General features: G+C 40.4%; 1 protein-coding gene across 2 annotated transcripts in view; it reads right to left on the reverse strand.

The window, feature by feature from the left end:
* Positions 1-3,017: 3,017 nt before the first annotated feature.
* CPPED1 (calcineurin like phosphoesterase domain containing 1) overlaps positions 3,018-15,122 on the reverse strand; it is a 125,684-nt gene continuing 113,579 nt past the window's right edge. The window contains exon 4 of one of the 2 annotated variants that reach the window (XM_045819666.1): positions 3,018-3,497. In XM_045819666.1, the coding sequence (XP_045675622.1) occupies positions 3,268-3,497 (230 nt within the window). In that variant the 3' untranslated portion in view covers positions 3,018-3,267. The remainder of the gene's footprint in view (positions 3,498-15,122) is intronic. The other variant, XM_045819667.1, reaches the window with a different exon arrangement.

Consider the following 15,122-nt stretch of genomic DNA (forward strand, 5'->3'; position numbering starts at 1 on the left):
CATAAAACCTTTTGCATGTGCAACCAACACTGCTAAGGTCATCACAAGAAATCCCTGGTGTCTATGATACAAAGCTGTTCACAGAACTTGCCTTGATAATTTATTCCTCAATCATCCCCCCGCCCCAGTTTAATACAGTACTGCCACTTAACTTCATGACGGCACAATGCCGTTTTGGACACTGCTTGGGGAATACATTTTAAGAGTTCAAATAAATGCAAATGATGTCTTTGCTACCTTTTCTCAAAAAATTTCACATTAGAAAACAGACTGTAACATTAGGCTGTATTATGTAAATATAGATTCTACAGATATATGTAACTTGGTATCTTTTGCAGGCACATCAGGTAGATGGTATGCTTGCCTTGTAACTCTCAGGGATAACAATCTGGTAATGCTGAGAAACATAAGACATTATGAAATGTTCTGTCTGTTTGCTGGTTCCATAAAGTTTACTAGTCTCCAGGCTCAGGAAAAACATGATCGAAGGCTAGAGATAAACTTATTTACTAGAAAAAGTGAATGCAATTAGATGGTCATCTCTCCTTGACTACAAACTTGCTCTTTTGAGTCTTGACAATTTAATTTTAGATCACTTTAAACAACCTTTCCTTTTGGGCAGCCTCCTAATTTTTCCAATTAAAATGATTAATTGGGAGAGGGGAGCATGAATTGGGTAGCACTCCTTGCCTTGAGAGAATGTCACATTCCTGCCCCCTGGACTGGGAACTATAAAGCAGAAGTGCAGTGTCATCAGACAGGCATTTATTGCCTTTACCATGTGGGCGGAGCTGTGTCCTGCGGCCCATAGTGGTTCATTTCTGTTTTCCAGCATCCTCCAGTGAAAATTCCCTGCCTGGAACATTCTGCCCCTTGGACAGACTTTGCCACCGTAAACCTGGTGCAGTGCAGAGAAGGGACTCTGGGCCTAGCTTAGGCTTTGCAAACTCTGGGAAGAAGTCCCAGGTCCTCCAGCTAACACTGGGTTCTCGTCCAGGAAAGATGGCCAAAGGTGCTGAATATTGTAGTGTTGCCCTGGGCTGAGCTGGTGCAAAGTCTCACTCATTAAAAACATTTTCCTGGAAAGAGAGGACAGTGTTAAGGAGCATGAGCTTAACAGCCAACTGCTCACTTCCCGACCCTTCCTTGCCTGCAGATAAGCTGCACGACCTCGGCCAGGTGGCACCACCTCTCTGAACCAACAGCATTTGGTGCATAGGGAGCATTCAAAAACCATACCTCTTATGATCACTGAATGTTTTCTTGTTTTTCACAGCATAAGGCACTTAATATTCTTTTTCTTAAAGAAAAAGGAGTCATAAATGAATACATCAGTACTTATTAGAATGATACATGCTTACTTACAAAATCATTCCCTAACTTCTTTCTGAACATCTCACCATTGGGAACATTGCTGTTTGGTTACTTTAAAAATGGTGAGAATTTCATTTGATTCCCTATTCTTAGCATATTCTCGCTGTGTTTTGAATCAATTCTTATACTTACTGGGTTTTTGGGAAGGAGGGCTCAGTAAATTTAATTTCCATTAATTATCTCTGAATCCTCCCCCCAAAACTGAAGTGCCACATAACACAACAAAGATGGCCCCCTAAGTCCACCATGACGGAACGCTTTCCACTCCCCCCCAAGAGCCCTCATCTGCACTTCGGATCCTGGTACCCAGTCGTGGTAGCTGACGCTCAGAGTGTTACCGCAGCCCACGCCTCACACGTGTGGCTTATCAGTTATGCCACTCACTGAATTTCCTCCTCTTGAACTCTCATATCCACACCTCTTGTAAAGAAAAATGAACACAAAGCAAGAATGTAGCAAAACCCTAAAACAAGAGCATTCTAATTTTGAAAACTTTTAATTTTCTTGTGCCACATAACAGTGAGCTCTGATGTGTCACCAATCTCTAGTGTAATTAACTTTTTATCTTTTGTTCCTCGTGAATTTACATATCCAATTATCTTTCTATTTAATTTCTCATGGCTTTGCTACATTGACTAAAACTTCTTAACAAGAAAGTCTTTTAATTTAATGTGTTTTGCAGTTCATTTGTAAGCAGTGGGCCGTTGAAGTCACTGTGGGGTAGCGGGCTGCTGCTGCGTGAGGCTGTGGGAAGTCCTGGCAGCACGGGCAGCAGCTACGCTCCTTGTCCATCCATCGGGGCAACTGCTGAAGCCCGCAACTCGGATGAAACAGCACAGCGGTCAGGAGTGCGGAGGAGACGCAGCAAAGCAGACTGACTGTGTGCCAACAATGCTGATTTTAACCACACGCGCTCCACTGCACTAGTGCATTTAACCCAAGTGGGTGCCAAGTCTCATACAGCGGCTAAACATGGTTTTTGCCCCACTGAAATTTCTGCTTTGTTTGAGAACTCTTGCATCAACTCCCACTTTTTCCATCAAAGTGGACACAGTGAAGAGTTTCATGAAGGGAGGGTCATTCTGGTTGCATGAGGACACCCACCTGCGGAGCTGCTGCAGCAGCCAAGGTGAGTGGACAAACCAGAACGTGCTGCTGACCGGCAGCGGAGGCACGTCAGGGCTCTGGTCTAGTCTGTTGGGTGAGGTTTTTATAAAAGGCTCATTCGTGTGCAAAGGTCACTTTTCTAGTTACCAAGAAGGCCAGCTCAAGCTTTGACTTCTATCAGCTGCATCACCAGTAATCAGAGAAGTCTCAGCATTGAACAGCAAATGTGGGCCACCCAAGTCCTTGCTAAAATGAGTCTACATGGCTCTGGTACTAGGACACAACTGTTTTGTTAGGAGGGAATAGTGATGATCTTTGATTTGCCAAGCATGGGAATCACAACTGCAATTTAACATGATCACATGCAGTTTGTTCAAGGAATTATCAAAGATCGCACTTGGTTGTCAAGTTGGGGTTGAGGCCCATAGGTAGACATTCAGCATATGCTATGAGAAAACAATCTGATTCAAGAGCAGAGAACTTGAGAAAGTTGAGAAACACATCATTAGGAGAGTTTAGTCAAACACTCATGCAGAGATATTGAAATATTATTTATTCTTTTATTCCCAGACTCCAACCCCACCCCCTTCTCTTTTTTTAAAGGGAGGGCATTTCTATTTCAAATGTAATTTAGGATAGGACCCAGCTCTCTGAATTATGCAAAAGGGCATACATTCAAATCTGCTTAATATCCTTTTATATTCAATAAGTGTTTGTCGGCAGCTGCTCCTTCTGGCAAAAATTAAAAAATAGTGGAAGTGAAAAGTGAATAGATCATAATGACAATCATTTTTTCTTCATCAAATCCATAAGGTCATCTTCTATTCCGTTCTCACTTAGCTCATCTAAACTGTAGTACCGATGAACGATTTTCTCAGCAGTGACCACCACAACTCGGAGCCCATGGGTGTCTTTGCCCAGCTGGCACCCGATGGCAGATGACACCACCATGTCAAGGTTCTGGTAGGTGCCCCCAGCATTCCTGTGGTAGTGGCCTGAGAACACAGCTTTGACACCTGCAGGGAAGGAAAAAAACATTAGGGGGAATTCTATTTAGGTAAATTGAGGGCCCCAATGTTTTCTTGTTTGAACAGTATATTGTATTAACTGCATAATATTATTCAGTATATAACAAATAAGAAGGCAGCATATGTGACATCCAGAATTTTTTCAAGGATAACTCATATGTACAGTATGTTACATGTTTCTCATAACTAGTATTGGAGAGTACTAGGGAAGAAGAACAGAAAAGGAAGAGAAGGTAAATGACTTTGGGAGAGATTAAGAAGGCTGAAGGAAATATTTCGAGGGCAATATGAGTAGCCATATAATTGAAGTTATATGTCTACAAAAAATAACCTTTATGGTGTTGTAGTCAAGAGAGCACAGCATGTTCAATATTTAATGTACATCTTCCACTCCAACCTTAAAGCAATGATGGATAAAACATAAAAAACCAAAGGCAGAGGCAGCTTCAACATCAAAATAAATAGTGCTATGGACCAGAAACAAAATGGGAAGGCAGAGTAACAAGTGGGGTTATAATGTTTCTGGGAGTTAAGCTCTTATTATAAGGTAGTTGGGACTGACTGGCCCTGTTTGGAACAGAGGTGCAGGAGTGCCTCTGTTGACGGAAGGAGACTGAAGACAACTGCTGTTGCCTGATGCCTGGGGCTAGGGCAGTGTTGTGCTGATGTGTTAAACAGGTCCTCATGTGGGGTTAGTGAATTGAAAGGTAAAGCTGAGGAAATGAACCAGAAGACAACACAGAGATCCAGACACAAGTGACACAACAATCGAAGAACCTGAAGGACAGGTTAAGAGGTATCAATGGATGCTTAAGAGAAGCTCGAACAGGAGAAAGGAGGAAATAATAGTAAGACTACTGAATAAATAATAGATGAGGATTTTCCATATCATAGTAAAATTGTGGGGCATCAAAGAGAAAAAAACTTAAGATAACAAGGTAAAATATTTCGAAGGACTGACAATAAGATAACAGGCATCTCAGCAATAGCAGAATCAAGGAGTTACACCTTCAAAATTCTGATTTTCCAAATTTTCAAATTTTATACGTAGCTAAACCATCATTCAAGTTTAAGTCAAAATAAATACATGTTTGAACATATAGACTAAAAGTTTACCACTTCTAAAACTTCACTAAAGGAAGAAGACACAAATAAATTGAAGGATATACCTTGCTCGTGGACTGAAAGGATTAATATTGTTAAAATGTCCTTACTACTTAAAGCAATATATAGATTCAATGCAATCCCTATTAAAATACCAATGATACTCTTTTCAGAATCAGAATAACTAATCTTAAAATTTATATGGGACCACAAAAGATCCCAAATAGCTAAAGAAATTTTGAAAAAGTACCAAGTGGGAGGTATGATACTCTATTACATCAAACTATACTAGAAAACTACACTAATCAAAACAGCATGGTACTGGCATATAACAGATATACAGATCAATGGAATAGAATAGAGAGCACAGAAATAAATCCTTGCTTACATGGACAATTAATCTATAACAAAGGAGGAAAGGATATTCAATGAGGTAAATATAGCCTATTCAATAAGCAACTTTGGGAAAACTGGACAGATACATGCAAAAATATGAAACTAGATCATCTTCTTATACCATATAAAAAATAAACACAAAATGAAGTAAGGATCTAAAGGGTAAGACCTGAAACCCTAAAATTCCTAGAAGAAAATATAGGCAATAAACTCTTAGCAATATTTTTTTGGATGTGTCTCATCAAGCAAGGGAAGCAAAAAAGAAAATAAACAAATGGGACTTCATCAAACTGAAAAGTTTTTGCACAGTGAAGTGACACCATCAACAAAACAAAAAGACAATCTACTGAATGGAAGAAGATATTTGCCAATGATACATTAGATAAGGGGTTAATATCTAAAATATATAAGGAACTCATGTAACTTAACATGTAAACAATCCAATCTAATTAAGAAATGGAAAGTGTACCTGAATAGACATTTCTCCCAAGAAGACACAGAGGTGGCCAACAAACAAAGAAAAGATGTTCAACATCACTAGTCATGAGGGAGCTGCAATTAAAACCACAGATACTGCCTCACACTGGTCAGAATGGCTACCATCAAAAAGTCAACAAATATGTGTTGGTGAGGATGTGGAGAGGGAGCCCTCGTGCACTGTTGGTGGGAGTGTAAATCAGTGCAGCCACTATGGAAAACAGTATGGAGTGTCCTCAAAAAATTAAAAATAGAGGGGGCTGTATGATCCAGCAATTCCACTTCTGGTTGTTATCCAAAGAAAACAAAAACACCTATTTAAAAGATATACGCATCCCTATGTTAATTGCATTATTACTAGTGATAGTCAAGATATGAAAGCAACCTAGATGTCCATCAATAGATGAATGGATAAAAAAGACATGAAGATATATATATATACACACACATATACATGCACACACACACAATGGAACATTATTCAGATATACAAGTGAAATAAGTGAAGCAGAGAAAGACAAACACCACATGATTTCACCTATATGTGGAATCTAAAATATAAAAATAAAAGGACAAACAAAACAGAAACAGACCCACAGACACAGGGGAAAAGTTGATGGTTGCCAAAGAGCAAGTAGAGTGGAAGGATGGAAATAAAAAAAGTTGAATTTCACTGTCAATATAATACACTTGTTTTCATAAAAAATTTTAAAAATTGTAAAAGAACATTATCAAAGAAATGAAAATATAACCCATGGAATGGGAGAAAACATTTGCAAATCTTATATATGATAATGGTCTAATATATCCAGACAATAAAAAAACTCTTAGAATTCAAGAATAAAAAGAAATAACCAGAAAGGCTCATGGCCACCCTTAGGGGACAGGGGAAGCACAGGCTTCCAGAGCACGAATTCACCCGCCAAAAAGGGTCAGAAGTCAGCTAAGGCAGGTCTTCAGTCAGGTGACTCCCTGCCCCGCTTTTCCTGTGTACTGTATGAAGTGCAGGCTTTAATAATTCCCTCAAATATTTTTGTATTTACAGGAAAATTTATAGGTCATTTATAAAAGACTGCAAGTCTTTTAGGAATTATTTGGTTTTGCACATTAAGAGGTCCATACACTTGTCAGCCCTTCACAACCTTTATTTCATCACAGTTTATAACAGTGTATAACAGGATATGCAACTACTTTAAAAATGAAACAGTTTTGAACCTAGCAGGGACGTAAATGGGATTTCTTACCCTGGTTTATCTTGAGGAGTTTTAACTGTGATGTCAGAAGCTTTCATTAGATCGACTAAAATGGAGAGCAAGAGAAAGAATGGAAAGCATTGACTTTGGAGGCTGGAAGCTGCCATACCTAAATCTCTAATTACCTTGTAATGGCTGATGGGATAATGTTGGAAAGAAAGGTTCTGAAACCTTTGGCCATATTTGCTCTGCTTTTCCCAGGAGTAAGGATTCTGGGAGAATATTAAGAATGAGACTGCAATTGAAAATAGTCATTTTGAATCCTACTGATTATTCATAAATTCAAGCTGATGTGTGTTTTATCAGAAGTAGGATTCTATTTCACAATACAATTCTATTTCATTCTTCCTTTGAACAGTTTCTTCAGGCCTGTGTAGTTTCTACACTACATTTAATAGCTGTCCTACCTCCTGACCCTCACCCAAATCATTGTTCTTTTGTCACTGGGGCTGAGAAGATACACACTTCTGTCACCCTCCCCCCACCCTTCTCTCTCTCTCTCTCTCTCTCTCTCTCTCTCTCTCACACACACACACACACACACACACACACACACACAAATATCCAAATCAGCAAATGGGCAAAGAATATGAACAAACACTTCTCCAAAGAAGGCATACAAATGACCAATAAGCATACAAAAAGATGTTCAACACCATCAACCATTAGGGAAATGCAAATCAAAACCATGATGAGACATCACTTCACGCTCACTAAAATGGCTATAATAAAAAAGATAGAAAAGAAAAAGTGTTCACAGAGATTTGGAGAAATTGGAACCTTCATACAGTGCTGGTGGGAATATAAAATGGTGCAGCAGTTTTGGAAAACACTTTGACAGTTCCTCAAAATGTTAAACATACAGTTACTGCATGACCCAGCAATTTCACTCTTAGTTCTACAGTCAAGAGAAATGAAAACATACATTAATACAAAGCTTGCACATGGATCTTTTTAAAAGTATTTTTATTGATTATGCTATTACAGTTTTTCCAATTTTTCCCTTTATCCCCCCACCCCTGCCCCCCAACCCTCCAACATTCCACCCCCCCTTAATTCATGTCCATAGATAAGACATATAAGTTCTTCGAGTCCTCTGTTTCCTATACCATTTTTTATCTTTCCCTGTGTATTTTATGCCTACTAATTATGCTTCTTCTTCCCTGTACATTTCCCCACCTGTTCCTCCCTTCCCCCTCCCCACTGAACTCCCTCTGTGTGATGTCCATTTCTCTGATTCTGTTCCTGTTCTAGTCGTTTGCTTACTTTGTTTTCAGGGTTTTCTTGTCTGTGTGTGTTTTTAGGTCCAGTTGTTAATAGCTGTGAGTTTGTTGTCCTTTTACTATTCATATTTTTGATCATCTTCTTTTTCTTAGATAAGTCCCTCTAACATTTCATATAATAAGGGCTGGGTGATGATGAGCTCCTTTAACTTGACCTTATCTGGGAAGCACTTTATCTGTCCTTCCATTCTAAATGAAAGCTTTGCTGGATAGAGCAATCTTGGATGTAGGTCCTTGCCTTTCATGACTTGGAATACTTCTTTCCAGCCCCTTCTTGCCTATAACGTTTCTTTTGAGAAATCAGCTGATAGCCTAATGGGAACTCCTTTGTAGGTAACTGCCTCCTTTTCTTTTGCTGCTTCTAGGATTCTCTCCTTATCTTTCATCTTGGCTAATGTAATTATGATGTGCCTTGGTGTGTTTCTTCTTGGGTCCAACTTCTTTGGGGCTCTCTGAGCTTCCTGGACTTCCTGGAAGTCTATTTCCTTTGACAGATTGGGGAAGTTTGCCTTCACTATTTTTTCAAATAAGTTCTCAATTTCTTGCTCTTCCTCTTCTCTTTCTGATACCCCAATGATTTGGATATTGGAACATTCCAAGTTGTCCCAGAGGTTCCTAAGCCTCTCTTCATTTTTTTTGAATTCTTGTTTCTTTCTTTTCTTCTGGATGGATATTTCTTTCTTTCTTTTGTTCCAAATCATTGCTTTGAGTCCTGGTTTCCTTCCTGTCACTGTTGGTTCCCTGAATTATTTTGCTTTATTTCACTTTGGGTATCCTTCATTTGTTTTTTTCATTTTTTGACCAAGCTCAATCAGATCTGTGAGTATTCTGATTACCAGGGCTTTAAATTCTCCATCAGATAGGCTGGAGATCTCCTCCTTGCTTAGTTCTCCTTCCGAGGCTTTGCTGTGTTCTTTCATTTGGGCCATATTTCTTTGTCTTGGCACAGCTGTCAGGTTGTAAGGGGGTGGGGCCTTAGGTATTCCCCCAGGCAGGACAACCCTCTTTGTTACGCTGCAGCACTGCCTGTGGGGGAGGGGCCAGAGAGGGAACTCTTGTGTGAGCCTGGGTGTATCTCCCACCACAGCAACCCCAGCCATAGCCCACAGTCAGCTCTGAGTCTCAGTTTCCCCTTAAGTCAGCCCTTCCCATGCAGCCTTCCGAGGTAGGCAGCCAATCAACCTGTCCCCAAGGCTGCTGTGGTGCTGCAGTTTTTCTGAGTCGCCCGTGCTGTCCACCGCCTTACTGGTCTGGTTGTTCTGGTTGATTTTTTCTTTAATTCCTTGATTGTAGGAGTTCCATGCAGTTTGATTTTCTGGCACCTTTGGTTGCTTATTGATTTTAGATTGGTTGTTGTCCTCCTTTTGGTTGTGCGAGAAAGAGAAGGCCAGAACTGCACATGGATCTTCATGGCAGCACTGTTCACAATAGCCTGACAGTGCGAACAACCTAATGCCCACTAACTGATGCATGGATAAACAAAATGTGGTGCCCCCATTTAATGGAATATTATTTAGCCAATAAAAGAAAACAAGTACTAATACATATTACAACATGGATTGACCCCCAAAACATTATGCTAAAAAAAAGAAGTCAGATACAAAATGTTCTATTCTGTGTGATTCATTAATAGACATTGCCCGGAACAGGCAAATCCATAGAGAAAGAAAGACGATTACTGTCACGGGCTGGGGGAAGAAAGGAACAGATGAATGGAGAGTGATTGATTGCTAACGGGTACAATGTTTCCTCATGAGTGGTAAAGTGGTCTGGTAAAATTAGACAGTGGTGATGGTTGCACAACCTTATGACTGTAGTAAAACCAGTGAATTTTATACTTTAAACAGGTACATTTTATGGTGTTATTTACCTGTTTGTGGTGTTATGGAATTATACAGCTCAATAAAAAATGCAAAAAAGAAAAGGTAGGGGAAAGGGAGAAGGCTAGAATGATCCATGTGGTAATAGATTAGAGTTGAACACATTCTTATGAACTCATATTTAGCTTAATACTCAAGCAAATGGTTATATACAGAAACATTTACTGATGTGTAAAACACAAGTTAGTATTCAGACACACTTTTCCTTGCTGTCGGCTGAGAGTGTCTGAGAAGCAGGGACACATACTAGCAATGAGCATGCCAAGTGACCAGACATTGGTTTCTCACACCATTCTGCAACGAGACAAACTGTGGCTCCATGGAGAAATGGCTGACTGCAGGGCTGGGGCCAGAAATATTCTAGTAGAGCCAGAAAGTAAGTAAGTGCTCAAAAACTCACAGTAATGGGGGCATGTCTGAGGGACACAATAGCAACTGAAAGAGCTTCCCATGGCCAAACTTAACAATTTAAAAAAAACTATTTTGTTTTCTTAAAGATTTTACTTATTTATTTTTAGAGCGAGGGGAAGGGAGTGAGAAAGAGAGGGAGAGAAACATCAATGAGTGAGAGAAACATTGATCAATTGCTTCTCCCACACCCCCAATCAGGGACCTGGCCCACAACCAGGCCTATGCCCTGACTGGGAATTGAACCTGTGACCTTTCAGTTTGCAGACAATGCCCAACCCACTGAGCCACACCAGTCAGGGCAAAACTAGTATTAATTTATAACTCAAAATACAAAAAAAAATCCATGAGTCCAGCTAATATAAATGATTAAATAAATAACTACAGGTGGGAAAAAGACACAAAGCTCCCACACTGAAGAACAGCAAACACTTTACATAAATATTCTGCCCTCAAGGAGGTGGAGCATAACTCCTCACCCCTTATGTGTGTGGACCATTCATAGTGCCTTCCTTCCAAGAGTGCGTTTACAGTGGAGAATCTGAGCAAACACCAGCAGTGATAATACATCACATTGGTAGCATGTGTCCTTAGTATGACTGTGATGGAAATGGCAGTTCATCTGTGTGGTCTCCCCAAACCCATAACCCCAGCACGAGAAAAACATCAGACATATCCCAATACAGAGACATTCATTCTATAAATGCTGACCAGTACTTCTCAAAACGGTCAAGGTCATTAAAAACAAGGGGGGTTTGAGAAACTGTCACAGCCAAGAGGACACTATGGAAGTATGATGACTAGTTAAAATGCAGTACGCTAAATGGGATCCTGAGCAGAAGAGAGACATTAGGTGAAAAGTAAGGGAATCTGATTATGGAGTTTATATGAGGCCTGTCTGGAAGGTATCCAGCCGTGACTGATTAAAAAATAGAGGGATTTATTGAAGAAGATACAAGATACAAGAAACATTGTACACAGGACAATGATGCCTCAGTCCCCTTCAAAGTAGGCGCCTTGGGACCTCACACAGCTCTCCCAGCATCCCTTCCATTGTTCAAAACACTGCAATCAGCTGCCCTGTTTCATTTTCCTGAATCTCATTGACGGTCTGGAATCTCTTTCCTTTCAAAGGTGATTTTAGTTTTGGGAACAGCCAGAAGTCACAGAGCACCAAATCTGGTCTGTAGGAAGTCTGAGTCACGTTCAACATTCTCAGGTGTTCTGCTTGTTGCAGGCCTTCCAGAATGTGGATCACTTTCAACAGATTCTCAACCATCTTTGAAGCATTTGTGCCACACTTTTATTTGTGCTGTACTCATTGCATCGTCCCTGAAAGCCTTCTGAATCATCTGAATAGTTTCCACGGCGGAATGTTCTAGCTTAACACAAAATTTGATGCAGATTTGTTGCTCTACTTGCTCATTCTGAAATCGATGGCCACACAGTACACATGCTCACTCATGGTGTCTACCGCCCCAACTGATCAGTACAGTGAAGTCGTCATTTTCACACATTCACACACCAGTCCACTCTCCTTGGCTGCCAGGTTACAATGATGTTGTGCAAACTGTTCTTGTTACAGTAACAGCAGCTGGACTTTTTCCAGACAGATCTCATGTAGCATACTGCGTAAGGTATTAGTAGTGGGAGAGAGTGGGTATGGGGTATATGGGAATTCTCCGTATTATATTTGTAATTTTTATGTAATTCTAAAATTGTTCCAAAATTTAATAATTTATTTCAAAAAATCATGTTAATTTCCAGAAGAACAGAAATGGAATACATAGTTTTAATCTGCAAAAAGGGGGGGAATTACAATAACTACAATAACCAACCAACCAGCCAAAATATTTAAAAATGTGACTAACACAAATGCTGGCTCTGGTGCACAGAAACTGGATCACTCTTACAGGGCTGATGGGATATAAGTACATACAGCCACTCTGGAAAAGTGTCTGGCAGTTTCTTATAAAACTGAACAAACAATTGCCATATGACCTAGGAACAGAACTTGGACACTTGTGCCAGAGAAGTGAAAAGTTATTTTCACTAAAAAACCTGCACATACATATTCATGGCAGCTTTAGGTGTAACAGCTAGAAAATGGAAACACACCCTTTAAAGGGTGAATGGTTAAACCACCCCACCTGCACCACTGACTACTACTCAGGAATAAAAAGGAAGAAGCTATTGATAAACACAACTTGAATGGATAGCAAGGAAAGTATAATGATTAAAGAAAGCCAAAAATGTTTTGCACTGTGTGGCTTCATTTATGTCACATTCTTGAAATGACAAAATGATAGACATGGTTGCTAAGAGGAACAGAAAGGACTTGGGAGTGGGCATGACTACAGGAGGGATCTTTGTGGTGATGGAACTGTTCTGCATTCAACAATGACTCAAAAGGCATGAAGGAAGTATGCACAAAATGTTAACAGCAGCTGCTGCTGGTCAGTAGGATTCTGGGAGACTTTCGACAGAGCACTTGAAGCCATAGCCATAAGCATGTGGCAGGACCTGGGACCCACTAGGGATGGAAAGGAAGGTGACCCAGGTTTCCCTACAGCACAGGGAAACAGTATTTCCATTTAGTGGGTTGGCTAAAAACTTTGATTTTTCCCACAGGATGGCCCTAGTAGTGCTTTGTCGTCTTGAACTTCATTCAAAACAATTCTGTTATTGTATTATGACAGCTGTCACATCAGTGTGCACTACAAAAACTTATCAAACTTGGTGATTTTTATGTAGCCATTTTAATATTGAAGATGGAAGAAAGTAAGCAACATTTTTGGCATATTATGCTTCAGGATTTCAAGAAAGGTAAAACCACAACTGAAACACAAAAAAAGATTTGTGCAGTGTATGGAAAAGATTTGTGCTGTGACTGACTGAATGTGTCAAAAGTGGTTTGTGAAGTTTCTTGGTACTACTGACATTTTGGCCAAATAACTCTTTGCTGTGGGGTTGTCTCATACATTGGAAGATGTTTAGCAGCACCCTGGCCTCTACCCACTAGAAGCCAATAGTGGGAGGTAGCCGACATGCTCAGAATATCCAAATCAATAAAGTTATTGGTGAAAATGAAAAATGTGTCTTTTATTTTACGGAAAAAACTAAATGGACATTTGGCCAGCCCAACACTATTATTAGATGTAAACAGATACAGCTCATTTCAGAGTGTGATTGAACACTACCTCCTTGCATTTTATTGTGCCCTTGGCCCAGCACCGCTGTTTTCATAGACATTTACCCTTCAGGAACACCCAGCGGAGAGTCAGCAGACACAGGCGTGCTGTGTTTGTGGGCAGAAAACACAGCGCAGTGTTCACTGAGGCACTGTTTGTAATGTGCATTTACCAGAGACTGGATAAATTATAGTATGTGTATTTTTAAAAAAGAGGTAATTACCATATATTGACATTGAAAGGCACCAAATATTCAGTATGAACAGAAAAATGTAAAAAAGTGTATAATCCTGATTTTATAAAAAAATTAATAAAGTGTGTGTAAGGGGGTATGTGTAAAAGTGTTTATGCATCCCAACTGAGTGGGGGAGACATCTACACTCAACCCCTTACACTGGCAACTTCTGGTGAGATTTGCGGGGTGGGATCAGTGGAGGGGCATCACTTTGTGCTTTCTTACTACTATACTGTTTGCAACGATCATGAATTGATCTGGCGATCACAAACATCAAGGTGAGATGAACAGCACAGAGGTGGCGTGACAGATGGACAAGGAAAAGGATGACGGAATATATGGCGGTGCCACCATCCCAGGGCTTGAGCTGCATGGTTCCTTGAAGAGCTGCAGCTGGAGCCACTGGGTTGGGTGCTCCACAGGTCCTCACTGCAAATGGGGCCATAAACGGCTCCTGATCACTGGGCTAAAGGGCCATGGAAATGACTGCTTCCTCTGCTGCCTTCCCGGGGTTTGAGAGCTTGTGGCCGTCAGAGACCCAAATGAAAGCATGTGCTATTAGTCCTGCCTCAAGGAGCTCCTAATGGCCAGTTGGAAAGCACTTAGCATTACTATTATTTTGTTGTATGCTAAATTATGTTTATGAAATTTGGCTCTTTATGCCTAATTCATAGTTGCTAACTGTACTATTCTGGAAGGAATGTTTGGCAATTTTGAAAGTAGCTCACATTAGCTGTAATTAGCTGTGAAAACTCATTTACGTTTAAATTTCACACCATATTAATTGGCATTTGCAGAGACAGGAGTGTTAATGGGATTGTTCAAGTGACCAGTGGACCTTTCAGAGCAGACCTCAGTGGACCGTGGACAGCAGGGCTTCTCTGCAACGCATGGTCCCATCCATCTTCCCACTCCAGGCCCCCAGGGCTCACGATTTACTGCTGATGTCCCAAGTCACAGAAAATGTGACTGAATGCAGATTTTCTTTTTTAAAATTGCTGTTCTATTAGAGTTGTCCCAATATTCCCCCATTACTCTCCCCTTCCCCTCCTACCCTCGGCTCCCACAGTCAACCCCCACCTTGTTGTTTTTGTCCATGGGTCACTTATAACTGTTCTTTGACTAGACCCTTCCCCTTCTTTCCCCACCCCCTACCCCCTCCACTCTGGTCACTGTCAGTCTGTTCCTTATTTTGATGCCTCTGGTTCTATTTTGCTCATTAGTTTGTTTTGTTCACTAGGTTCCACTTATAGGTGAGATCATATGGTATTTGTTTTTTGCCACCTGGCTTATTTCACTTAGCATAATGCTCTCCAGTTCTGGGTTACAAAGTCAATATTCAGAAATAAAAGGTATTTCTGTACACCAACAATGAAATATCAGAAA

This window comes from Phyllostomus hastatus, unplaced genomic scaffold (assembly GCF_019186645.2).
Source record: "Phyllostomus hastatus isolate PE091 unplaced genomic scaffold, TTU_PhHast_1.1 phas_scaffold_385, whole genome shotgun sequence".
Classification (NCBI taxonomy): domain Eukaryota; kingdom Metazoa; phylum Chordata; class Mammalia; order Chiroptera; family Phyllostomidae; genus Phyllostomus; species Phyllostomus hastatus.